At 52.3% G+C, this 27,676-nt stretch overlaps 1 protein-coding gene and 1 long non-coding RNA gene across 4 annotated transcripts in view; both read left to right on the forward strand.

Moving 5' to 3' along the window:
- The window catches only part of LOC119967085 (tyrosine-protein kinase Fyn), a 316,569-nt gene extending 298,378 nt beyond the window's left edge, over positions 1-18,191 (forward strand). For all 3 annotated transcript variants that reach the window (XM_038799145.1, XM_038799144.1, XM_038799143.1), the window contains 2 exons: positions 4,326-4,457; positions 16,301-18,191. In XM_038799145.1, coding sequence (XP_038655073.1) covers positions 4,326-4,457; positions 16,301-16,509 — 341 coding nt within the window. In that variant the 3' untranslated portion in view covers positions 16,510-18,191. The remainder of the gene's footprint in view (positions 1-4,325; positions 4,458-16,300) is intronic.
- A 550-nt stretch (positions 18,192-18,741) lies between these two features.
- On the forward strand, positions 18,742-27,232 carry LOC119966795. The gene is made up of 2 exons (XR_005460834.1): positions 18,742-19,009; positions 26,841-27,232. It is a non-coding gene; the product is annotated as an uncharacterized LOC119966795 (long non-coding RNA).
- Positions 27,233-27,676: the final 444 nt, after the last annotated feature.

Consider the following 27,676-nt stretch of genomic DNA (forward strand, 5'->3'; position numbering starts at 1 on the left):
TGCATGTGCACCTACTGATTGGTGAGATTAGTTTAGGACTTGACTCCTTAGCTGATAAGTTAACAACATCAGAAATACAGTCTATTGAGTATATTAACATCTGTATATTTGTACTGAGCAATGTTTCCAGACCTCAATCAACACCATCTTTATGAACTAGTAGCGATGAACTGGTCAGCTCACCTTCATCTGGAAGTAGTGTTGTCTTCTGAGACATCAGAATGAATAACCTGCATCTGTAGAGATGCTGTCCACTATTGCTAGATCCCCTGGGCGGGATTCTCCAATAATGGGGCTATGTCCCCATGCCCGCGAAAAAACACTTGCGAATCACTCTGGACTTACCTGGGGAAAGTCCAGGGTGATTCTCTGATTTGCCGGGGTTTGCAGGGCCCCGGAGTGCTCCTCGCAACTCTGGCTGCCGGTACGGGGCCTTGCACGTCCGATCGGGGGTCCGCGCACGGCAACGGCCTGCGTCGGCCGCCCCGAGGGACATGGCTGACCCACACCGCGGACCGGCACCAAAAAGATAGGGCCCCCCCCCATATCACGTGCACCTGCGTATCAGTGGCCCCCGATCGGTAGCCTGGCCATCCTGGAGACCCCCACTATGAATGATCCCCCCCGCCCCTCACCAGGGCTACCGCAGACTAGAACCACACCATCGGGAACTCTGCCAGCTGCACTTGGTGAATTACCGTGGGGGCCTCTTTCAATGGCCCCCGACCGGTGCCACATTGACCGCGCCCCCCCGATTGCCGGCGATTCGCCAGGGACCGGAGAATCGCAGGAGTGGCGTTGGACCCGATCTTGGGTTTGACGCCCATTCTCCTCATCCGCGCCGATCGCGATTTCAGCGTGGAGGCTCGGAGAGTCCCGCCCCCTGTTCCTGGATAAATTCAGCTGTATCTGAACTAGCTGGCTTAAATTTTAGCATTTTACTTTTATCCCACCAGACTAAAGTCCAACAGGTTTGTTTTGAATTCCAGCTTTCGGAGCACTGCTCCTTCCTCAGGTGAGTGTGCTCCGAAAGCTAGTGATTCAAAACAAACCTGTTGGACTTTAACCTGGTGTTGTAAAACTTTTACTGTGCTCACCCCAGTGCAACGTGGGCATCTCCACATCATTACTTTTATCCAGTTCGAAATATGCTTAATTTGTTACATACTAAAGATGACGTCTTGTACATCATTCATTGAACAAAGGTTCCAATATGGTCCACATATTAGATCCACATATCCGTTCTTGACCTGCTGCAATATTCCGGTAACTGGAGTAGCAGCACTTCATCTTCTGATGAGGCTCATTACAGCCCTCGGGAGTCATATTGAGTTCAACAACTCTAGACGGTGACCTTTCTCCTCCACCTTGACCTTCTGCTTATATTCCATACATTTTTTGTCCCCCTCTTCCACACTGGGCCATCCGTCGCTTGCTTTCACGGAGAACTGACCTTTATTCTTCCATTAACATATTCTGGTATCTTGCCTTTATGCAGCCGCTGGCAGCTTCTCCTGCCATTGGCATGGATGCCAATCATCCTGCCTCCTCTGTCTCATAACCCACTCATCTTTGTTGCAATCTCTTCTGGCTCCAATCACTGTGATCACCTGCTTTATTCCAGCTGCTTCCCCCCCCCCCCCCCCCCCCTTCTGCAGTATATAATCCAACACCTTTCTCCCTCTCTTCAACCCTGGAGAAGAGTCAGACAGACTCGGAACATTATTTCTCTCTCCACAGATGCTGCCATCCAGCGTTTTTTTGTTTTTCTTTCAGATTCCGTCATCTGCTGTACTTTGCTTTTATTCCGATGGCCGAATAGCTATTTGCCAACCCCTGCTGGTGTAGCGCCCTAGTTTTCTTGGCCCTAGAATCTGGCATTATGAAGTGCAACGATTTGCCTCTTCCAGTGCAAGTTAAGGCATGAAAACCGATTTCCACAGAGTGCCTCAAAGTTGGAGATGACAAAATCTGTGTTCCAGATGTGGTGAACTGCAGTTGCTGACTGAGTAGAAATGACAGCCATGGCAGCCAAAAAATTAAACATCATAGATCATCATAGAATTTACAGTGCAGATGGAGGCCATTCGGCCCATCGAGTCTGCACCGGCTCTTGGAAAGAGCACCCTACCCAAGTTCAACACCTCCACCCTATCCCAATAACCCACTAACCCCACCCAACACTAAGGGCAATTTTGGACACTAAGGGCAATTTATCATGGCCAATCCACCTAACCTGCACATCTTTGGACTGTGGGAGGAAACCGGAGCACCCGGAGGAAACCCACGCACACACGGGGAGGATGTGCAGACTCCACACAGACAGTGATCCAAGCCGGAATCGAACCTGGGACCCTGGAGCTGTGAAGCAATTGTGCTATCCACAAGGCTACCGTGCTGCCCCATGTACTTTGAAACTTGGGAAAATTTACCTTCCTTTGTTTTAAAAAAAAGTCAAATTGCTGGACATTAATCAAGGTAGAGGAAGTTCCTTCATCCTACTGCACTGTAAATTCTATGTTCCCTGGGCTTATCAAACATTCATAACGTACAGTGTAGATATTGTACTTAAAACAGCGCAGTAACCTCTGGCCTCTGGTGACTGTGTGGAGTAATTTAAGCTTAAAATCTGGTTTGAGGGAGTGTTACACTGAAGTGTCAGGCTACGCTGCAAAGGTACTTCATTCTCTTTAACGTGTCAGTGGACCCAATGAAGTTGTAAAGCATTTTGTTTTTTGCGCCTTGAGAAAATAATTGAAAACGTAGTACAGTGCAGAACGATGCCATTCGGCCCATCAAGTCTGCACCAACCCACTTAAGACCTCACTTCCACCCTATCCCCGTAACCCAATAACCCTCCTAACCTTTTTGGTCACTAAGGGCAATTGATCATGACCTGCACTAGGGGCTTTTCACAGTAACCTCATTTGAGGCCTACTTGTGACAATAAGCAATTTTCATTTCCATTTCTTTGCACTGTGGGAGGAAACCGGAGCACCCGGAGGAAATCCACGCAGACACGGGGAGAACGTGCAGACCCTGACCCAGGGGGGAATCGAACCCGGGACCCTGGCACTGTGAAGCCACAGTGCTATCCACTTGTGCTACCCAATGAACTTGAATAAATTTTCAAATAAGCCTTAAATAAAAGATAATTTAATTTTGCTTCAGAAAGCATAACAGCTTGTGGTACACCATCTCTGCTTATCCTCCTGCGGTGCTAATATATTGAGAATGACACCAAGCACTGACAGAAATGCTTCCTCTATTGAGTGTTTGTGGAGATTTTTTGTAAACATAAGCCGGCGGTGCCAAGCCCTGGGTGAGCCCTGTCCAATCGCCAGCCTACCCGCCCATCCAATAAGGTCAGTTGTCCTTCTCACCTCCCTCACTTCTGGCACTGGCAAAACCCAGAGCTGCCCTCTTTTGCCCTGCCCAATAGCACAGTTAAACTACAGCCCTATTCTCAGCACTGTTAAATGCTTGATACCTGGTACATGGTTATAGAGTTTTTGAAGGATTGATCCGTTGACTGGATGAGGCCTCATGAGGCCCGTTGGATAATGGGTGTATAATGGGCGCCACGGTAGCACAGTGGTTAGCACTGTTGCTTCACAGTGCCAGGGACCCGGGTTCAGTTCCCAGCTTGGATCACTGTCTGTGTGGAATCTGCACATTCCCCCCCATGTCTGCGTGGGTTTCCTCCGGGTGCTCCGCTTTCCTCCCCCAAGTCCCGAAAGACATGATTGTTAGATGAATTGGACATTCCCAATTCTCCCTCAGTGTACCCGAACAGACGCCGGAGTGTGGCGACTAGGGGATTTTCACAGTAACTTCATTGCGGTGTTAACGTAAGCCTACCTGTGACACTAATAAAGATTATTATAATTACCTCACGCAAAGGACAGTGCATCGACAGAAATTATGCTTCGGGCGTATGGATCAAAAGATGCTTCAGAGGTAGCATCTTGGCAGAATGAGCTATGTTGAATGGGGTGGGAATGTGAGGTGTGGAGGGAGGGGGTGGGGGGAATGCTCCATCCCAGACTGTGGACAGCAAGTCGAAGTGGACAGTTGTGTTCGTGTAGTGCCTGACATCTCCTCGTGGACCGTTACTGGGACATTGGAAACTTGGGAGGAGAATGTATATCCATCCTCCTGACCGAAATATGTCAGACGCGAAGAAGAAAAAAAGGTTATGCCCGTAGAAAAGGGGAACAAGTCTTTCCCAGAAATACCCCACGAGGCAGTATGTTTATTTGAGGGTTTTTTTATTTCAAAGAAAAATGATTGAATAACTTATTTCCCTCCCCATCCCCCACCAGGTGCAAAATTTCCCATCAAATGGACTGCACCAGAAGCGGCATTGTACGGCAGGTTCACAATCAAGTCAGACGTCTGGTCCTTTGGTATTCTACTGACAGAGTTGGTGACGAAGGGGAGAGTGCCGTATCCAGGTAAGAGCGGCAGAGAACAATCTCGCTTGGTGACGGGGCAGGGTGTTCGACTGTGCTAAGCGCTGCCTCGGCCTGAGCAATGATCTGAAAAAGGGGCTCTATTTTGTGTCTATTTTTGAAATGAAATTTTGCAGCGTTCTTTCTCCAAAGAGAACAACTTGAGATAAAATTTGAAACCAGCTACTTTTTTTAAAAAAAGAGCCAATTAATTATTTAGCGAGAAAAGTTCTCGGGCAGTTGTATTTTAAGGTTAGTTCCACTTTAAAAGTGGCCATGGCCAGTACCTGAGGCAGAGTTTTGATCAGAATGTCAACTCGAAGATTGGTGTACTTTTCTCAAATGTAAAAATTTGTTGAAGTGTGCAGGCGTGATTCTTTAACGCAGCCACCTTGCCAGATACAAAAAAGAGCAACATTTTCATAAACCTTGCATGCCCTAAGCTACCATTGTGGTTAAGGGAGATGAAGTTGATTAGAAGCTTCTGTCAAATACAGCCAAACCAATGGATCATGATGTGCCGACCATGTAAAAAGTGTTTCCTTAAAATGATCCATGAGCTAAGAATTTGGTTATGTATATCGGGCCCCTTTTAATTTATGACCAGATTTACTCAAACAAGATACAGATTCATTTATTACAAAACTATTGTTGTAAGTTACTTAGATGCAAGCGGTATAGTTATTTCCTAAAATACACTAGAATGCAGATATATTTAAAGATGAGATTTCAAATCAGCCTCGCCCACTGCTTGAGTTCCATCTTCCCGAAGTGAAGTGGTTGAAACTTGATGTTCTATGTAGCGGCTGCATTGTCTTCTGCGGTCAGCGATTTGGAGGTTTGCCTTTTCAGATTGCCTCCTCAGGTTTCTGAGAGAGAGAGAGAGGTTTCCCATTCCTCATTAATTCTGCGGTTACGAAAATCTTAGATTGCCTAGGCTCTTTCTGCAGAAAAGCAGTTGATTACCTTCCTCTGCGTCCTCCCTTGGTCAAGAACCCTCTCTGATGTAGATTCTCACAGTTCCTCCTGGGATTCTACACACAAAATGACTGTGCAGACTTCACACCGTTCCAAAACTTAAAATGGTTGCTATGTTAATTTTGATGACGCATTGTCCCAGCAGGCAAAGAAGTCGGCTATGTTCGGCTCCTTTTACATTCCCTTCCCTGTGTCCAGCGCACGCAGAAGTAAAAGCCCCTTTCACACCTTTTCCAATTCAGTGGACATTCCTGGAGGAGGTATTTGTATTTTTTAATGATTCTTTGTGAGCAGCAGCTCTACAGATATGACTCTGTTGTGGGGGGATTGTTTTTACAACCAGCCCAGCGCGGAGAGTTGGCGGCCCATAGTTCTTCTTGCAGACCGGTTCAAATCCTGAGATTACAACAAAGGTGGATTTTGTTTCCCGAGTCATTAGTTCAATAACTTCACTATTCAGTTTTAACTTCTATTGAATGCTTCAAGTGAAGGCTTGTCACAAACTCCCAGTGCTTCGAAAGGGTGAATTAAGGAGCGTTAAATCTGGGCCCTCCGCCACATCTACGATCCATTGTTCAGAGCACAATACAAGGAACCTTATCGTACTTTCACACCAGGTTAAAGTCCAACAGGTTTGTTTCAAACACGAGCTTTCGGAGCACTGCTCCTTCCTCAGGTGAGTACCGCACTGCCGAGGATTCACCTGAGGAAGGAGCTGCGCTCTGAAAGCTAGTGATTTGAAACAAACCTGTTGGACTTTAACCTGGTGTTGTAAGACTTCTTACTGAGGTGAGCCCAGTCCAACGCCGGCATCTCCGCATCATTACTTTCACACATCACGATAGGATGATCTACCTTTTCATTATTCCTCAGCTGATTTCTAGTTCCAAGATAAACTTGCATTTATATTCCATTGTATGCTACCCCAGGTTATCCGCTAGTGCGTAACAGTCAATGAACGTTTGAAATTGAGTTACTGTCATAATGTAAGGAGTCATGGCTGCTGATTTTTACACCAACAAGATGACCAAAACATCTTGAGCTTTTTGACATTCATGGATGCATATTGCCCAAAGCAGAGCAGACAGGGCCGCAATTTAACATCAGATCTGAAAGAGAGTACTTTCGGCAGTGCGGTACTCCCTCGGCAGTGCGGTACTCCCTCGGCAGTGCGGTACTCCCTCGGCAGTGCGGTACTCCCTCGGCAGTGCGGTACTCCCTCGGCAGGGGTCATACTCCCTCGGCAGTGCGGTACTCCCTCGGCAGTGCGGTACTCCCTCGGCAGTGCGGTACTCCCTCGGCAGTGCGGTACTCCCTCGGCAGGGGTCATACTCCCTCGGCAGTGCGGTACTCCCTCGGCAGTGCGGTACTCCCTCGGCAGTGCGGTACTCCCTCGGCAGTGCGGTACTCCCTCGGCAGGGGGCGGTACTCCCTCGGCAGTGCGGTACTCCCTCGGCAGTGCGGTACTCCCTCGGCAGTGCGGTGCTCCCTCGGCAGGGGCCATACTCCCTCGTCAGTGCGGTACTCCCTCGGCAGTGCGGTACTCCCTCGGCAGTGCGGTACTCCCTCGGCAGTGCGGTACTCCCTCGGCAAGTGCGGTGCTCCCTCGGCAGTGCGGTGCTCCCTCGGCAGTGCGGTGCTCCCTCGGCAGTGCGGTACTCCCTCGGCAGTGCGGTACTCCCTCGGCAGTGCGGTACTCCCTCGGCAGTGCGGTACTTCCTCGGCAGGGGCCATACTCCCTCGTCAGTGCGGTACTCCCTCGGCAGTGCGGTGCTCCCTCGGCAGTGCGGTGCTCCCTCGGCAGTGCGGTGCTCCCTCGGCAGTGCGGTGCTCCCTCGGCAGTGCGGTGCTCCCTCGGCAGTGCGGTACTCCCTCGGCAGTGCGGTACTCCCTCGGCAGTGCGGTACTCCCTCGGCAGTGCGGTACTTCCTCGGCAGGGGTCATACTCCCTCGGCAGTGCGGTACTCCCTCGGCAGTGCGGTACTCCCTCGGCAGTGCGGTACTCCCTCGGCAGTGCGGTACTCCCTCGGCAGTGCGGTACTCCCTCGGCAGGGGTCATACTCCCTCGTCAGTGCGGTACTCCCTCGGCAGTGCGGTACTCCCTCGGCAGTGCGGTACTCCCTCGGCAGTGCGGTACTCCCTCGGCAGTGCGGTACTCCCTCGGCAGGGGTCATACTCCCTCGGCAGTGCGGTACTCCCTCGGCAGTGCGGTACTCCCTCGGCATTGCGGTACTCCCTCGGCATTGCGGTACTCCCTCGGCAGTGCGGTACTCCCTCGGCAGTGCGGTACTCCCTCGGCAGTGCGGTACTCCCTCGGCAGTGCGGTACTCCCTCGGCATTGCGGTACTCCCTCGGCATTGCGGTACTCCCTCGGCATTGCGGTACTCCCTCGGCAGTGCGGTACTCCCTCGGCAGTGCGGTACTCCCTCGGCAGTGCGGTACTCCCTCGGCAGTGCGGTACTCCCTCGGCAGTGCGGTACTCCCTCGGCATTGCGGTACTCCCTCGGCATTGCGATACTCCCTCGGCAGTGCGGTACTCCCTCGGCAGTGCGGTACTCCCTCGGCAGGGGTCATACTCCCTCGGCAGTGCGGTACTCCCTCGGCAGTGCGGTACTCCCTCGGCAGTGCGGTACTCCCTCGGCAGTGCGGTACTCCCTCGGCAGTGCGGTACTCCCTCGGCAGGGGTCATACTCCCTCGGCAGTGCGGTACTCCCTCGGCAGTGCGGTACTCCCTCGGCAGTGCGGTACTCCCTCGGCAGTGCGGTACTCCCTCGGCAGTGCGGTACTCCCTCGGCAGGGGCGGTACTCCCTCGGCAGTGCAGTACTCCCTCGTCAGGGGCGGTACTCCCTCGGCAGGGGCGGTACTCCTTCGGCAGGGCGGTACTCCCTCGGCAGTGCGGTACTCCCTCGGCAGAGCGGTACTCCCTCGGCAGTGCGGTACTCCCTCGGCAGGGGTCATACTCCCTCGGCAGTGCGGTACTCCCTCGGCAGTGCGGTACTCCCTCGACAGTGCGGTACTCCCTCGGCAGGGGGCGGTACTCTCTCGGCAGTGCGGTACTCCCTCGGCAGTGCGGTACTCCCTCGGCAGTGCGGTACTCCCTCGGCAGTGCGGTACTCCCTCGGCAGGGCTCGTACTCACTCGGCAGGGGTCGTACTCCCTCGGCAGGGGTCGTACTCCCTCGGCAGTCTGGTACTCCCTCGGCAGTGCGGTACTCCCTCGGCAGGGGTCGTACTCCCTCGGCAGTGCGGTACTCCCTCGGCAATGCGGTACACCTTCGGCAGTGCGGTACTCCCTCGGCAGTGCGGTACTCCCTCGGCAGTGCGGTACTCCCTCGGCAGTGCGGTACTCCCTCGGCAGTGCGGTACTCCCTCGGCAGTGCGGTACTCCCTCGGCAGTGCGGTACTCCCTCGGCAGGGGTCATACTCCCTCGACAGTGCGGTACTCCCTCGTCAGTGCGGTACTCCCTCGTCAGTGCGGTACTCCCTCGGCAGTGCGGTACTCCCTCGGCACGGGTCATACTCCCTCGGCACGGGTCATACTCCCTCGGTACGGGTCATACTCCCTCGGCAGGGGTCATACTCCCTCGGCAGTGCGGTACTCCCTCGGCAGTGCGGTACTCCCTCGGCAGGGGTCGTACTCCCTCGGCAGTGCGGTACTCCCTCGGCAGTGCGGTACTCCCTCGGCAGTGCGGTACTCCCTCGGCAGGGGTCATACTCCCTCGGCAGTGCGGTACTCCCTCGGCAGTGCGGTACTCCCTCGGCAGTGCGGTACTCCCTCGGCAGTGCGGTACACCTTCGGCAGTGCGGTACTCCCTCGGCAGTGCGGTACTCCCTCGGCAGTGCGGTACTCCCTCGGCAGTGCGGTACTCCCTCGGCAGTGCGGTACTCCCTCGGCAGTGCGGTACTCCCTCGGAAGGGGTCATACTCCCTCGACAGTGCGGTACTCCCTCGTCAGTGCGGTACTCCTTCGTCAGTGCGGTACTCCCTCGTCAGTGCGGTACTCCCTCGTCAGTGCGGTACTCCCTCGTCAGTGCGGTACTCCCTCGGCACGGGTCATACTCCCTCGGCAGGGGTCATACTCCCTTGGCAGTGCGGTACTCCCTCGGCAATGCGGTACTCCCTCGACAGTGCGGTACTCCCTCGGCAGTGCGGTACTCCCTCTGCAGGGGTCGTACTCCCTCGGCAGTGCGGTACTCCCTCGGCAGTGGCGGGTACTCCCTCGGCAGTGCGGTACTCCTTCGGCGGGGCGGTACTCCCTCGGCGGGGCGGTGCTCCCTCGGCCGTGCGGTGCTCCCTCGGCCGTGCGGTGCTCCCTCGGCCGTGCGGTGCTCCCTCGGCAGTGCGGTGCTCCCTCGGCAGTGCGGTGCTCCCTCGGCAGTGCGGTGCTCCCTCGGCAGTGCGGTGCTCCCTCGGCAGTGCGGTACTCCCTCGGCATTGCGGTACTCCCTCGGCATTGCGATACTCCCTCGACAGTGCGGTACTCCCTCGACAGTGCGGTACTCCCTCGGCAGTGCGGTACTCCCTCTGCAGGGGTCGTACTCCCTCGGCAGTGCGGTACTCCCTCGGCAGTGGCGGTACTCCCTCGGCAGTGCGGTACTCCTTCGGCGGGGCGGTACTCCCTCGGCGGGGCGGTGCTCCCTCGGCCGTGCGGTGCTCCCTCGGCCGTGCGGTGCTCCCTCGGCCGTGCGGTGCTCCCTCGGCAGTGCGGTGCTCCCTCGGCAGTGCGGTGCTCCCTCGGCAGTGCGGTGCTCCCTCGGCAGTGCGGTACTCCCTCGGCAGTGCGGTCCTCCCTCGGCAGGGGCGGTACTCCCTCGGCAGGGGCCGTACTCCCTCGGCAGGGGGCGGTACTCCCTCGGCAGTGCGGTACTCCCTCGGCAGTGCGGTACTCCCTCGGCAGTGCGGTACTCCCTCGGCAGGGGCGGTACTCCCTCGGCAGTGCGGTACTCCCTCGGCAGTGCAGTACTCCCTCGGCAGGGGTCATACTCCCTCGGCAGTGGCGGTACTCCCTGGCATGTGCGGTGCTCCCTCGGCATGTGCGGTGCTCCCTCGGCATGTGCGGTACTCCCTCGGCAGTGCGGTACTCCCTCGGCAGTGCGGGTACTCCCTCGGCAGTGCGGTACTCCCTCGGCAGTGCGGTACTCCCTCGTCAGGGGCGGTACTCCCCCGGCAGGGGCGGTACTCCTTCGGCAGGGCGGTACTCCCTCGGCAGTGCGGTACTCCCTCGGCAGAGCGGTACTCCCTCGGCAGTGCGGTACTCCCTCGGCAGTGCGGTACTCCCTCGGCAGGGGTCATACTCCCTCGGCATTGCGGTACTCCCTCGGCAGTGCGGTACTCCCTCGACAGTGCGGTACTCCCTCGGCAGGGGGCGGTACTCTCTCGGCAGTGCGGTACTCCCTCGGCAGTGCGGTACTCCCTCGGCAGTGCGGTACTCCCTCGGCAGTGCGGTACTCCCTCGGCAGGGCGGTACTCACTCGGCAGGGGTCGTACTCCCTCGGCAGGGGTCATACTCCCTCGGCAGTGGCGTGTACTCCCTGGCATGTGCGGTGCTCCCTCGGCATGTGCGGTGCTCCCTCGGCATGTGCGGTACTCCCTCGGCAGTGCGGTACTCCCTCGGCAGTGCGGTACTCCCTCGGCAGTGCGGTACTCCCTCGGCATTGCGGTACTCCCTCGTCAGGGGCGGTACTCCCTCGGCAGGGGCGGTACTCCTTCGGCAGGGCGGTACTCCCTCGGCAGTGCGGTACTCCCTCGGCAGAGCGGTACTCCCTCGGCAGTGCGGTACTCCCTCGGCAGTGCGGTACTCCCTCGGCAGGGGTCATACTCCCTCGGCATTGCGGTACTCCCTCGGCAGTGCGGTACTCCCTCGACAGTGCGGTACTCCCTCGGCAGGGGGCGGTACTCTCTCGGCAGTGCGGTACTCCCTCGGCAGTGCGGTACTCCCTCGGCAGTGCGGTACTCCCTCGGCAGGGCGGTACTCACTCGGCAGGGGTCGTACTCCCTCGGCAGGGGTCGTACTCCCTCGGCAGGGGTCGTACTCCCTTGGCAGTCTGGTACTCCCTCGGCAGTGCGGTACTCCCTCGGCAGGGGTCGTACTCCCTCGGCAGTGCGGTACTCCCTCGGCAGTGCGGTACACCTTCGGCAGTGCGGTACTCCCTCGGCAGTGCGGTACTCCCTCGGCAGTGCGGTACTCCCTCGGCAGTGCGGTACTCCCTCGGCAGTGCGGTACTCCCTCGGCAGTGCGGTACTCCCTCGGCAGTGCGGTACTCCCTCGGCACGGGTCATACTCCCTCGGCACGGGTCATACTCCCTCGGTACGGGTCATACTCCCTCGGCAGGGGTCATACTCCCTCGGCAGTGCGGTACTCCCTCGGCAGTGCGGTACTCCCTCGGCAGGGGTCGTACTCCCTCGGCAGTGCGGTACTCCCTCGGCAGTGCGGTACTCCCTCGGCAATGCGGTACACCTTCGGCAGTGCGGTACTCCCTCGGCAGTGCGGTACTCCCTCGGCAGTGCGGTACTCCCTCGGCAGTGCGGTACTCCCTCGGCAGTGCGGTACTCCCTCGGCAGTGCGGTACTCCCTCGGAAGGGGTCATACTCCCTCGTCAGTGCGGTACTCCCTCGTCAGTGCGGTACTCCCTCGTCAGTGCGGTACTCCCTCGGCACGGGTCATACTCCCTCGGCAGGGGTCATACTCCCTTGGCAGTGCGGTACTCCCTCGGCAATGCGGTACTCCCTCGACAGTGCGGTACTCCCTCGGCAGTGCGGTACTCCCTCTGCAGGGGTCGTACTCCCTCGGCAGTGCGGTACTCCCTCGGCAGTGCGGTACTCCCTCGGCAGTGCGGTACTCCCTCGGCAGTGCGGTACTCCCTCGGCAGTGCGGTACTCCCTCGGCAGGGGTCATACTCCCTCGACAGTGCGGTACTCCCTCGTCAGTGCGGTACTCCCTCGGCAGTGCGGTACTCCCTCGGCAGTGCGGTACTCCCTCGGCACGGGTCATACTCCCTCGGCACGGGTCATACTCCCTCGGTACGGGTCATACTCCCTCGGCAGGGGTCATACTCCCTCGGCAGTGCGGTACTCCCTCGGCAGTGCGGTACTCCCTCGGCAGGGGGCGGTACTCCCTCGGCATTGCGGTACTCCCTCGGCAGTGCGGTACTCCCTCGGCAGTGCGGTACTCCCTCGGCAGTGCGGTACTCCCTCGGCAGTGCGGTACTCCCTCGGCAGTGCGGTACTCCCTCGGCAGTGCGGTACTCCCTCGGCAGTGCGGTACTCCCTCGGCAGTGCGGTACTCCCTCGGCAGTGCGGTACTCCCTCGCAGTGCGGTACTCCCTCGGCAGTGCGGTACTCCCTCGGCAGTGCGGTACTCCCTCGGCAGTGCGGTACTCCCTCGGCAGTGCGGTACTCCCTCGGCAGTGCGGTACTCCCTCGGCAGTGCGGTACTCCCTCGGAAGGGGTCATACTCCCTCGTCAGTGCGGTACTCCCTCGTCAGTGCGGTACTCCCTCGTCAGTGCGGTACTCCCTCGGCACGGGTCATACTCCCTCGGCAGGGGTCATACTCCCTTGGCAGTGCGGTACTCCCTCGGCAATGCGGTACTCCCTCGACAGTGCGGTACTCCCTCGGCAGTGCGGTACTCCCTCGGCAGTGCGGTACTCCCTCGGCAGTGCGGTACTCCCTCGGCAGGGGCAGTACTCCCTCGGCAGGGGCGGGTACTCCCTCGGCAGTGCGGTGCTCCCTCGGCAGTGCGGTGCTCCCTCGGCAGTGCGGTGCTCCCTCGGCAGTGCGGTGCTCCCTCGGCAGTGCGGTGCTCCCTCGGCAGTGCGGTGCTCCCTCGGCAGTGCGGTACTCCCTCGGCAGTGCGGTCCTCCCTCGGCAGGGGCGGTACTCCCTCGGCAGGGGCCGTACTCCCTCGGCAGGGGGCGGTACTCCCTCGGCAGTGCGGTACTCCCTCGGCAGTGCGGTACTCCCTCGGCAGTGCGGTACTCCCTCGGCAGGGGCAGTACTCCCTCGGCAGGGGCGGTACTCCCTCGGCAGTGCGGTACTCCCTCGGCAGTGCAGTACTCCCTCGGCAGGGGTCATACTCCCTCGGCAGTGGCGGTACTCCCTGGCATGTGCGGTGCTCCCTCGGCATGTGCGGTGCTCCCTCGGCATGTGCGGTACTCCCTCGGCAAGTGCGGTACTCCCTCGGCAGTGCGGTACTCCCTCGGCAGTGCGGTACTCCCTCGGCAGTGCGGTACTCCCTCGGCAGTGCGGTACTCCCTCGGCAGTGCGGTACTCCCTCGGCCGTAGTGTTACTCCTTCAGCACTGCACTGATTTTTGCACTGGAGTCTCTTGATGAGGCAGGAACTCGCAGCTTTTGAACTCTGGGGTTGGAGTGCTATCACCAAGCTGACAAGACCGTAAACAGTCTACTTCAATAAATTGCTGCACAGCGATGCTGGTCTTTGTTTTGACGACTCGAGTGAGGATAACCTTCAGCAGAATAGCGAGCAGCAGAGCATAACTGGAACCATGGTCATTTAGAAATGACTGGAATGCCACACCCTGTTTTAAATTGTAAGAAGTCTTACAACACCAGGTTAAAGTCCAACAGGTTTGTTTCAAACACGAGCTTTCGGAGCACTGCTCCTTCCTCAGCCTGAAACAAACCTGTTGGACTTTAACCTGGTGTTGTAAGACTTCTTACTGTGCTCACCCCAGTCCAACGCCGGCATCTCCACATCATGGCTGTTTTAAATTGGCAGCAGTACGCAACTGGAATCCTGCCCACTGAGAATGAGAATCCTCCTTTTTTCAAAAAAGCATGTGAACAGTTTTGGAGGCAGTGACCCAACATTGATGTTATTGCTGCACCCAAGTTTCTGTACAATGGGGTTGCAATCGCCACCCAGTCTGGCTCTGGCCAAGAATATAAATATTCCCCCAGGAGTGTTAAGCAATTAGTGCTCTCGTGGGAAGCCAAAGGTCTTTTTCTTTCTGCAATGTAGAGGATTGATTAAGTACTATTCGAAAGATTAAATGACATTTGATGCCAAATGCTGAGGGTGTTGTATTCCACATAACCAACGGAGTTGATCTCAATGAGTGCAAACACAGAGAGAAGAAACTTTTTTTTAAATATTTAAATGTTCCTGCACTTCACTAACTGGGATTATCTTCCTGCGCACGTTTTAGAAATGGAAGTGCCTGATTTTCGGTGAGTATGTGATGATTGAGTTTCTGTGTCCCCTGGGAGTAACACTTGAAGAAACCAGTCAGCCTGTCAGCATCCTCGATCATGATCACTGGCCCATGTCGCCTCCTGCTGCAGTTAATTGGTGTGTGGACATTGGGTTTCAGAAAAGTCACTAAATGGGTGTGGTGGTATGATTAGCATAGCTGCCTGCCATTGGTGCAGAACACCGGCTTACCATTGACCCTGGTCGGTCATGTGCCTCTCGACCGGTTGGTTGAGACCAGTCATGTGACGGCTCCCCGATTGGTCGAGAGGCTGGGTTAACCCCGCCTCCAGGGTGGGGTATAAATACCCAGTACTCCCGGCGGGCGTCCTTATACTGTAATCGACCGCAGGGCTAACATCTAGCTGATTAAAGCCATACTTTTGTCCAGCAACTCGTCTCGCATTCAATTGATGGTACATCAATGGGGCTGCTGATTCCATCAAGCTTCACATACCCAGAATAATGGGCTACTGGCATCAGTGAAGCTGGGGCAGCGGGAGGGAGAAATAGGAATAGAATCGAGTGAATTTATTTCTGTCCCCTGAACATATTTTCTTTTCAATCTTTTTCACGCGAGGTCTGTGGTACCAGACGTTGGCATGCCCCACTCCCACAATCCTTTGTATTTCCCTTCTCCGCTCATAATACAACACTGAGGGAATCCATTTTATTCCCAGCAGCAGATTGGAACAGAATGGAATGTGAATGGTTTAAATCCCATTCAGATACTTTTTGTTTCGTAACTGAATTTGCAAAAAAGTTACATTTTCAGTATTAGGTTTTTTTCCCACTCTCTACCTCTTTGTGGTACAGGGTCTATGACTATGAATTATTGGACTCAGCCCAGGCATAGGTTGTCAATTCAAATCCAACCATGGTAAATTGGTCATTTGTGGCCAAGACTGGGTGAATGGCTAGGGAATTTGCCAGATTGTTGGAATAAGCTAATGTATATCCTTCAGGAAGTGGAACAGTCCACTCCTACATAGTCTGCGCTATATGTAACACTGATCTCTCACTACAAGCCCTTGACTATTTTTAATGTATTTAGATCAATTTATGATGAACAATAAATGGCGACTTTGCCAATGTTGTCCACATCCCTTAAAGCTAAATTGAGATGATGGGATATTGTTAAAATTGGTTATAATCTGGGCAACATGGTGGCACAGTGGTTAGCACAGTTGCCTCACGGCGCCGAGGTCCCAGGTTCGATCTTGGCTCTGGGTCACTGTCCTTGTAGAGTTTGCACATTCTCCCCGTATTTGCGTGGGGTTCACCCCCACAACCCAAAGATGTGCAGGGTAGGTGGATTGTCAACGCTAAATTGCCCCTTAATTGGAAAAAATTAATTGGATAAACCAAATTTTTATTTTTTTTCAATTTGTTCTAATCACTTGGTGACCACGCTTTATGATATTTAACAGAATTGATGGTGTGCGTGTCTCGTCTGGTTTTTCAATTTAAGTTGAAATAAATTTCTGCTCCTCAGTTTTATGGTTTTGGAGGGTAAGGCGGGAAAGTGGAGTTGAGGCTGATTAGTCATGAGCTAATTGAATGGCGGAGCAGACTCGATGGGCCGAATGGCCTGCTTCTGCCCCGACATCTTATGGTCTTACAGTTTTAACATCTCTCTCTCTGTCCCTGATCAGGTATGAATAACCGTGAGGTATTGGAACAGGTGGAACGAGGCTACAGGATGGCATCGCCACAGGATTGCCCCAGCTCCCTTCACGAGCTCATGATACAGTGTTGGAAGAAAGACCCGGAGGAGAGGCCAACCTTTGAATATCTACAGGCCTTTCTGGAGGACTACTTCACTGCGACAGAGCCTCAGTATCAGCCAGGAGACAACCTGTGACCGGCTGCACTATTTCAAAAACTGCTCGTCCGTGGGTGATCCTCCCCTCTTTCCGTTGCCATTACAGGTTGCCCAGTTGGGTGATTCCCAACATCTGAGTTGTTATTTTGCAGAAACTGGTATCTCCTAAAGTCACGCCCTTGCTCCTCGCCTTGGAAACCAGGCTCCTTCCCTTCACCGTAAGAAGCTGCGTGGCTTTTTAAAAAAAAAATACATCAGAATGTTCGTATTGTATCATAGTCATTGTCGAACTGACTGAGAACCATTTCTAAAATGCTACTTATTTCCCAAAATATTGTCTTCCCCACTGCCTGCCCGTCAACTCAGCCGAACTCGTCAGCGTTCACAAAAACCCGAGGGGGGTGGATTCGATCGTCACGTTTTGTCCATATGCTGTGTCGAAAGTCAGTGGCAATGAGCGAATGCCTTTTACTGCCAAGACCACCGTTTTCTTCCTGAAGAATGTTTTTCCCTGTATTGCATAAGCCTCCACGAACAGCCACAAACGTCCAACCAACACTGCGGCAGCGTGTCCGAGAAGGCCAAGGATGTCTGCAGCTGAAAATCTTGCAAAGGATAAAACTGAGACGCGCACTGACATTTCCTATCCCACCCCCCACACCCGGATACTTGCATATTTGCTATTTTGGGAGCCACTCGGTGACATTGGATGCTGCCAAAAGCAATTATCGTCCTTATTTTGTTTGCATATTGTTGCACCGCCTTGATCACAATTGCGCTGATTTGTTTTTATTACCACTCGGTTTAAGTTTATAGACTTGTAAGAATTGTTTTTTAAAACCTAGTGATGTAATATTGTCATCTGAAGAAGGATATATTTAAGGACATTGTGCTGAAATTCCACTTGCTTATCATGTACCCCGACCGTGATGATAATCCAGCTTTCCAGTGATGCAAATCAAACTACAATTCGTGTGGCAAAACGCACTCTAACGGTGTTGATATTCTGAGCGTCGCTGAGCATACTAGTCAGGTTACTCGCCCAGGCGCTGAGAACTGTTGAGAGATGGAGGTTCGCTGTACAAAACACACCCTGTGGGAAGCGTGGTTGCGACAACACTTCTCACAATTTGCCAATTGTGCGGAACGTTCTGGACTGAGAGACTGACCCTGGCCTTGAGCAAGTACGCAGGGACTCCGGCAAGGGTTAGCACAACAAATGTGCTCTAAAGGACAAGATGATGTGCTCCAGCCATTCCAGCGTGTCTTTTACATCTAACTTCACTTGCTGATTTTTTTTTTAAATGCTTTTTGTATGTGTAAGTTTGACCTCTGCGCCATAACCACTTGCATTTCCAAATTGCTTCCTGTTCGGCCAATGACATCCTTCAGGATTATTTTAACAGAATTACTATGCACTCGATGACTTTGATAGCAGATGCACAAATGTAGTAATATGTTTTCAGATGGTTACTACATTCCTTGAATTGGCTGTGTGATACAAACTCTCGATTCTTGGTATTTGTACATTTTAACCAGATGATGCCTCTGCATTAATTTTACTTTTCCTCCCTCCCAACTCACAATATAACATTTCAATTGACATTAAACATACATTTTACGGTTCTGTACCAGTTGACATGTTTTACATAGCTGTTCAATTTTCCTAATCCAATTCTTGTCATTTTAAAACCTGTACAATAAAGATCTTAGCCAGGTCAGCCCACCTCTGGAATGATTTTGCACTGTGCCCAAAATATATAGGACAATAAAAAAAAAAATGCAAGGCCTTACTTGACTGGGAAAGGTTAACCCCTTTGGTGTTTTACAGCCATGATGTGGAGATGCCGGCGTTAGACTGGGGTGAGCACAGTAAGAAGTCTTACAACACCAGGTTAAAGTCCAACAGGTTTGATTCGATTCACTAGCTTTTGGAGCACTGCTCCTTCCTCAGGTGAATGAAGAGATAGGTTCCAGAAACATATATATAGACAAAGGCAAAAATGCAAGACGATACTTTGAATGCGAGTCTTCGTAGGTAATTAAATCTACAGGTCCAGACAGAGCCACTGGAGAGCGGGATAATCCCAGGTTAAAGAGGTGTGAATTGTCTCAAACCAGGACAGTTGGTAGGATTTCGCAAGCCCAGGCCAGATGGTGAGGGGTGAATGTAATGCGACATGAATCCAAGGTCCCGGTTGAGGCCGTACTCATGTGTGCAGAACTTGGCTATAAATTGCTGCTCAGCGATACAGCAATGTACTATGACAATGGGAAAGGGATCTCTTTTCTTGAGCAAACTGTCTGTAATTGATGTGCAATTTGTTTTGGGCAAGGTTTGAACAGCGGGTACAACAGCCTTCCAAGAAGGCCCCATCTGTCTGCACAAAATCGATTGAAGCCTTCATCGAGAGTTCAAACGGTGGATAGATGCACTCCTCATTCAGGAAGACAGCATTCAACATTCCCCTGAAGCTCAAACCCAACAATCTACTCTCCATTTATGCGACTGAAGGAAGGTTAACAAACCAAAACATGGGTAATTGGCATTTGGACTAAGAGTTTACTGATTCTTAGCCTGTGCGGCGCAGCAGATAGATAGATAGAGATAGAGAATTACAGCACAGAACAGGCCCTTTGGCCCACGATGTTGTGCCGAACTTTTATCCTCGGTTAATCATAGAATTTTGGACACTAAGGGCAATTTATCATGGCCAATCCACCCAACCTGCACATCTTTGGACTATGGGGATTACTTAGAGGTACAAACGGGGTCTTTCTATCAGGTACATTCTTTCCCATCAGTGAGAAATTGGAAGGGATAGGTTGTGAAAGATGCAGAGTGGAATGGAAGACCAGCTGGAATAAACAAATGTGGCTGAACAAAAGGCAAGTGGGAAAGCAAAATGGAGAGCAGCCCCCGCATCATCATGCACCATCAGATTTGGAGAGAATAATACAGATAATACATGGGACCTGCCCATTGTAACCTGGTAATCTATTTGAAGCAGGTCGATGCGGCAAAATAGGTCACTATTGGGGTGGCATGTGGCTCAGTGGTTAGCACTGGGACTACGGCGCTGAGGACCCGGGTTCGAATCCCGGCCCTGGGTCACTGTGTGGAGTTTGCACGTTCTCCCCATGTCTGCGTGGGTTTCACCCCCACAACCCAAAGATGTGCAGGGTAGGCGGATTGGCCACGCTAAATTTCCCCTTAATTGGGGGAAAAAATAATTAGGCACTCTAAATTTATTTTTGAAAAAAGTAGTTCACTATTGGCAATATGTATGTGAAAAAATCTGGGGATGGTGGAATGTGTCTGTGCCCTAGGGGAGCAGAAGAAAGGATAAATCTCTCTATTTAGACAATTATCTCTCTATTCAGACAACAAACGTGTGGCCATTCAGCCTATCTTAGCTCGTATGTCTAGCATTTTAAGTAAACTAGCCATGGTCCACAAAGGAAGTTAACTTATCCCCTATCATCCTATCCTGTACCAAGACCTGTTCAACTCGCCAATCTACATCGGTTCCCATGCCTCCAAAACATTTTCAAATTCTCATACTTACTTAAATCCCTTCGTGACCTTGACCACCCCTATCTCTTGTGACTGTTTCCTACCTACAATCATCCCAGTCCTGAAATGGTAAGTTACTCTGATTCTGCTCTTCTCTAAACAGCCCCCAAAGCCCCACCATTGAGGTTGTGTCATTTCTTCCCCCCGTGGGAATTTTGTACCTAAATCTCGCCACCTCCCTCTCCTTTAAAACCCAAGCTTCTGACCCGAGATCCTAGCCACCCCTCTGAACGTCTCTTTGGCTAAACAGCCATGATTGTGCAAAAATGTCTCTATGCAGCAACTTAGGATGGCTTTCTACTTTATTATTATTTAAAAAGCATCTTTAATCTTTATTGTCACAAGCAGGCTGACATTAGCACTGCAACAAAGTTACTGTGAAAAGCCCCTTGCATGTCATAATGATCAAAACCAAATGTTAACACTTACAATTTTTTCAGGTCCATATAGTTTCCATATAGGGTGACACGGTAGCATAGTGGTTAGCACTGCTGCTTCACAGTGCCAGGGTCCCAGGTTTGATTCCCGGCTTGGGTCACTGTGTTGGAGTCTGCACGTTCTCCCCGTGTCTGCGTGGGTTTCCTCCGGGTGCTCCGGTTTCCTCCCACAAGTCCCGAAAGACGTGCTTGTTAGGTGAATTGGACATACTGAATTCTCCCTCTGTGTACCCGAACAGGCGCCGGAATGTGGCGACGAGGGGATTTTAACAGTAACTTCATTGCAGTGTTAATGTTAGCCTACTTGTGACAATAATTATTTTGATCATTATTCAGCTAGGGTGGTGACGGAGGTGCAGTTTTGGCGGCAATTAAAACGGATTGACATCACTCGTAAAAGTGAACTGGTCACTTCCTCCTCCTTTCCTGCAAAGTTCTTGTAAGGATTAGTCTTTCTCTGTTATAATGGAAGGGATTACATTACACTGTTGATTCTTTGTGCCAACACTGTCTGACAAAGGCAGCCTGGATCAGCGGAATTACCTGTGCACACAACACAATGGGTGGTGCCAACACATCTTTACACAATGGAGGATCTGCGCTGAATGTCTTGTACCAGCTCGCCCCCTCGATTCTTACAGCTTTGGTTTACTGGGCAGCTCCACCATTGAAGGCAGAGCTGTCAGCTTCACCCAAAGGCAGTCCGTCCTCCAACCCTCTGATGCACTATCAATTACCGCAAAGACGAGAGTAGTGGAATAATCGAGGCTTTATTGAGCAAAGATGTTGGGCAGAATTCTCCGCTCCCCACGCGGCATGGGAGAATCGTGGGAGGGCCTCCCAACATTTTTACGCCCCCCTGGCGCCCCTAGCGATTCTGCACCCCCCCCCCCCCCCCCCCGGCTCAGAAAAATCGGCGCTCGCCGTTTTTCACGGCGGACGGCGATTCTCCGAGCCCGACGGGCCGAGCAGCCGGCCCTTCACGCCCGTTTCACCATGGCAGCAACCACACCTGGTTTGGGGCATCTAGGGGCCCAATTGGCACGGGAGCACCACGACTGTGCTCGGAGGGGACAGGCCCGCGATCGGTGCCCACCGATCGTCAGGCCAGCGTCCAAAACAGACGCACTGTTTCCCTTCCGCCACCCGGCAAGATCAAGCCGCCACGTCTTGTCGGGCAGCTGAGGAGAAAGACGGCCACCACGTATGCGCGGTTCGCGCCGTCTGTGCGATGAAGTCATCCGCGTATGCGCGGGTTGGAACCGGCAACCTGCACATGCGCGGATGACCTCACAAATGCGCCGTTTTGCGCGTCATTTCCGGTGCGACAAGGTCGCGGCCGGGAAAGACGGAGGCCTGCTCCTAGCCCCCCGGGTGGGGGTGAATTAGGTGCGGGGAGCGGGCCCGGAGGCCGTCGTGAACCTCGGCCGATTTCACGACGACCATCCCGATTTTTATCGGGAGCGGGGAATACCGCCCGATGTGCCTCCTGTAGCTGCTACCAGAATGGCCGCAGCACCGGCGAGCACACACATTTATACACCGCCTAGTGGGCGGAGCCAGCAGCAATTTACCCATATACCTCTAGTATACATGTCTTACAAAAATACATATCATACAGCTAGTGGTGACTACCACACCCTGTGAGGCCGAATAACCTGTGCCTGCACTGTGAATATTTACCAATACTTGATTGTTTCCTCTAATCACTTTTGGTGGGATTGTTTCAAAATATTATTCTTGTTTCTGGTTAAGAATGGAATGTTTCACATACTTGAGTATGCAGGAGCAGAGGCGCAGGAGCAGGATGGCTCTGGGCCCTCAATGAGGATGCAGGTACGAGCGAGGGACACAGTACCCCGCTCACAAACACTTGTGTAATGTTAGTGTCGTTTCCCTGACTGTCACCCAGTTCAGTTCCCACGTCAGCAGGGTTTGGAGTTTAGAGTAAAGACCACAACACCAGTTGGTTTGGCATGTTTTTTTAAATAAATTTAGACTACTCAATTATTTTTTCCAATTAAGGGGCAATGTAGCGTGGCCAGTCCACCTACCCTCACATCTTTGGGTTGTGGGGGTGAAACCCACGCAGACACTGGGAGAATGTGCAAACTCCACACAGACAGTGACCCAGAGCCGGGATCAAACCTGGGACCTCGGAGCTGTGCGACAGCAGGGCTAACCACTGCGTCACCGTGCTGCCCTGATTTGGCATGTTCGTGTGGAGCCAGGCTCTGTTAAACAATGACGATCCCAAACACCACAAGTGGGATTCTCCCTTTCGGAAATTAAGTGCAGGCGACAGGACAGAATCGGTGGACTTCCATGACAGCAAAAGTGGCACCGTCCCCGGAGCAATTCAGGAACCATTAATGGTACCGGTGCCTCGTGGAACACAACCAATTCCAATGAAAAATGGTGTCAGATTCACCAGGGTCGGGATTGACACTCGGGAGGCTTACAAGCTGCAGCCGCATATGAGCGCTCCACACACACACACACACACATCCCAGCCAACAAGATGGCACTAATTGCGCTGGAGCACGCCCATCCTGTTGATGGGTTGGCTGGGGTCAGAGGGCACCGAGGGGTGGCCTGTGAAGACACCCAGATCACCCGTGGCACGGAATTAACAGTGGGCACAGCTGCATGGCTGTCTTGCAGGCTGTGGGGATAGTGTTCCCTGTCCATGCCAACCCCACAGCCCACCTCCTGACCCCCCCCCCCCGAGCCAGCGGCACAACTCCTCAGCAAACTATGGCAACGTTGGACACATTCCGTGTCCTCCCTCTCTCCCTCAGCAGCCAAGGCACCTTGTCCCGATTCTTGAGATCACAAGTGAATCTCGGCATCAGTAATTTTTCCTTGCGGCAGCAGAACATCGTGGAGGCCCCAGAGAGTACCGGGTCAGGCCCGCTAATAATACGTCAATGGTGAATTACTGTATGTGTGGGGTAGAATGCATTGACGCCACTGTTGAGGCACCAGAGCATGGTGTTCTGGCAGACACCCAGCACCGTCCACTATTTTAGACTCACGACCGATTCTCTGGCCAATTGCCTTTGCCGATTTCTGCATCGGCCGACGGAGAATCCCGCTGCACATATTTTAAATGAAAATCGGGAGGGGGGTACTTCTCATCTTTTACCACATGGATGTTGGGAGGGAGGATCACTCACCTCTTTCAGAACTTGCTTCTGATACTGAGAATGGCAGGAATGTTAGGCGCCTGGGAAATATTCTTTTATTTTCCCACCTCCTGATGGATTTTCCTTTCTGAAATCCTCTGAGGACACAAATCTAGCCCCATGTTACTCTCCCTGTCAATATTGGGCGTGACCAGGAAAGATTTCCCACGAGTAGGGAATGGGCCCACTGAGAGAGAACCATGTGGAGTCAATCAGGTTGACTTCATTGAAGTGGGAAGGAGGACAGCCACAGGTTCAGTCAGGCACGTTCGCTTATTGCCTTGAATTTCCTATGTTATTTGTTTGTGGGATGGGAATATGTTTCGAGAATTCAGGCCCGGCTGTTCCCTGGCTGGGTAATGGCGAGGGCTGGATTTGTGCCCGTGAACTTTATGACTCTTGTGCTGTGTACAGGTTCCGTGCTGTAAAGAATGAAGGTGAAAACTGAACTCCTGAATCGTGACTTATTGAGTTGGATTTTGACTTTTAGCTGACTGATTAGTTGCCCATTCTGGCAACAAAGAGATTGTGCCCCTCGCACCCTCCCCCGCCCCCACCATTTTGAGACATCAACAGCATTTAAATTTGGTGGGCAAGCTACTCAGAGCCAACGACCCATCCCAACGCAGTTAGGAGTATTGGAGCAGGAATTGGGGTTGCCCTCCAGGAAAGCTGCAGGGAGCGAGAGATACCTTCCCACAACCCTCTTCCCGGGAGGGAGGGGAGGATGCCCTACCACTCTTCGTCCCTGCGCACCCCTTCCCGGGAGGGATAGGGAGAATGGGATGCCCTCCCACATCTCCTTTCCCTGGCGGGCACAATCGCATAGGTTTGTGGGGTTAAGGGACAGGTTATTTTGGGGGGTCTCAGAAACTCTCTGTTCCATCCCATTTATAGCACAAGACCCCAACTTAATTTTCAAAAAGGCCCCATTGCCTGAAGCAAGCAGGTGTTTATGACATAGAATTTACAATGCAGAAGGAGACCATTTGGTCTCACCGGCCCTTGGAAAGAGTAGCCTACTCAAGCCCACACCTCCACCCTATCCCTGTAACCCAACCCAACCTTTTATGGACACTAAGGGCAATTTAGCATGGCCAATCCACCTAACCTGCAGATCTTTGGACTGGGAGGAAACCGGAGCACCCGGAGGGAACCCACGCAGACACGGGGAGAACATGCAGACTCCGCACAGACAGTGACCCAAGTCGAGAATCGAACCTGGGACCCTGGAGCTGTGAAGCAACTGTGGTAACCACTGTGCTGCCGTGTTGCTGACATCTAATAGCTCAATTGGAGCCAGTCATAACATTGGTATTAACTGAGCAGTAAAATTAGTATTCCCATTTTATCTCACTAACTTGAGGAGAAAACAATCAAAATTACCCCAAAGTACATTCAGTCACCCAAGGCTAGAATTGAACTTGATCCCTGGTGCTACGAGGCAGCAGTGCTAACCGCTATGCCACATATACATTGACATATGCAGATCAATTTTCAAGTATGTGTATGTAGAATTTTTATTTATTTGCCTTTTGATTTCCTTTGTTTTGATTACACGCATACAAAATATCACACAATCAGACACATGCGCAGAGTACAATGCTATATCATGTGCACGCAGATACAGGCACAATATCGCACACAAATGTATGTGTGAGGAGGATAAAAAATACCAGTAAAGCCCATTTCTTCACAATCTGTTGTTTGTTCAATGTGGATTCTGCAATTTATTGAGTCACCCTTCAGTGAAAACTCCTGTGATAAAAGTGCTGACCGATCTTTTGGATGCCCAATTCCTGGGCACTAACGGGCTGCTGGTGGAGTTACCTCAGCTGCTTAGATTATGTTTTTCTGCCTTGGTTTTTATTTGTAACCCTGGGCGATGTTTTGTCCATTTCCTGGCTGTTCTCATTCTGTTGGAGCTTTGCCTATCTGTTCGTGTAATTAGATTTATTAATGCATGTGCGCTCGTTCAACACTGTTAATGCTCGGTCCATATTCTGCTCTACAAGATTGCCCCTTGATCTAATATTGTGTCCTAAGAGCCAGATAAAAACAGCTCAAAAGACGTTTACATAGAATTATGTGGAGCATATGGCACAGGAATAAGCCTTTCGGCCCAACTGGTCCATGTGCTGTTTGTGTCCCCATTAGCCTCCTTCCACCCTTTCCTTTAACCTCATCAACGTTTCCTTCTGTTCCCTTTCATGTGTTTGTCTAGCCTCCATTTAAATACATCATCAAAATCACGAAATTCCTCTTATTCCGCTGCAATCCACAGATGGCATTCCCATGGCAACACAGGAAGGAGGTCTGCGAATGCCGCACTCCTGACCTCCAGTTTTGCAATTGTGCATTGTTCACTACCTTGCCTACATTTGCATTGCTGGGATATAGAAAAGCTGAAACATGTCACCCGCATTCAGTCCTGCCCCCCCCCCCCCATGGAAATGAGCTCAGTTAGGGTGGCCCTCCTTACTTGGAGCAGTGAATCCCATATTCATAGTGGTCCCCCCCCCCCCCCCATTCTATCTGTATAGAAGTGTTCCTCTTGCTTGTGCCTGGTGTATGAGGAGCAAACCATTACCCAAGATGGGGGAAACCGCAGCCATTTTATTTCTGACTTTCACCTTGTGGTGATATGATCTGCATACTCGTCTGCCATTGGGCCAGAATGTCGGCTTACCATTGGCCCTGGTCGGTCATGTGCCTCTCGACCAATTGGCCGAGAGGCTGAGTTAGCCACGCCTCTATTAACGAGGTATAAATGCTCAGACGCCTGACGATCGTCCCTTTCCACTGTAGACGATCGCAGAGCTGTGTTCTAGTCAATTAAAGCCAGACTTTGGTAAATCACTCGCCTCGCGTACAATCGATGGTACATCACACCTCATGATGCTGTGACCCACCGAGCAAAGCAGGCAGCTTCATAACCCTGAAGGAAGACAGGTTTCAGGTCCACGTACAACATCCATCGAATGTTCAAATGAAATTCAATTTTGTACCATTACGAATGATTATCACTTGTAAAATATCTGTACCAGATCAGTACATCTGGTCAGAGAGTCTCATCTCTGCTAATGTTCAGCTCTGCAGTTGGGAATAATTTTATTTTAATATTTCAACTTTGAAACCTGTCTGATCTTTTATTTTTTTTTTCTCCAGGTCTGTGAATGAGATACAAAACCGAATAGCAATATGAAAACTGCAAGAGATGCACGAGTCTTCAGTTGTCCCGTAGATTTGTTACTCAATGAAGTTATTGTCAATGTTGTAAAACAGCAGTTAGTTCTGTTGAAATCATTCTATATCTTCAATTTAACGTGAGAATAATTTTAGGAATTTCTTCCCTCAATGGATGACATTTTTCACATTTCTGGAAAGTTTTCTTCACTCTTCTTCTCGCATCCTGTGGAAAGAAAGATTATGATGGGTGTTAACCTCTATCCTGGGCAGGGGTCTGAGAGACCAAGATCCACAGAAAAACGTACTAATTTATAAAATTACTGCTCAAAATTGCAAAGATCTGAAATAAAATCAGGAAAATTCTGGAAATATACAGCTTTATTATTCACACCTGAAAAACACCAGACTCTCAATCTGAGGGACGGTAAACTATCACCGAAGCATAGATGAATCAAGGAGAGTCAACCTGGAGAAGGTTGTGTCTGACTGAATTGATTGAACCTTTTGAGGAAGTAATGAGGAGGATCGATGAGGGCAACGCAGTTGATATGATCTACATGGATTTTAACAAGGCTTTTGACAAGGTCCCACACGGCCAACCGGTTAACAAAAAAACATGGGGCTGGATTCTCCCAAAATGGGACCATGTCCCCATGCCGGCCTAGAAACGGTGGAGTTTTACTCCAGAAATTCCGAGAAACAGGTTGAGTTAATTGAATGCCCTGCAGGGAGCTAGCAGGGACCCGGAGTAAATCTCGCAGCTTTAGCTGTGGATACGGGCCCTGCACTTCCGGTTTGGAGTCCGCACATGCGCA

The sequence above is a fragment of the Scyliorhinus canicula genome, chromosome 6 (genome assembly GCF_902713615.1).
Source record: "Scyliorhinus canicula chromosome 6, sScyCan1.1, whole genome shotgun sequence".
Lineage (NCBI taxonomy): Eukaryota > Metazoa > Chordata > Chondrichthyes > Carcharhiniformes > Scyliorhinidae > Scyliorhinus > Scyliorhinus canicula.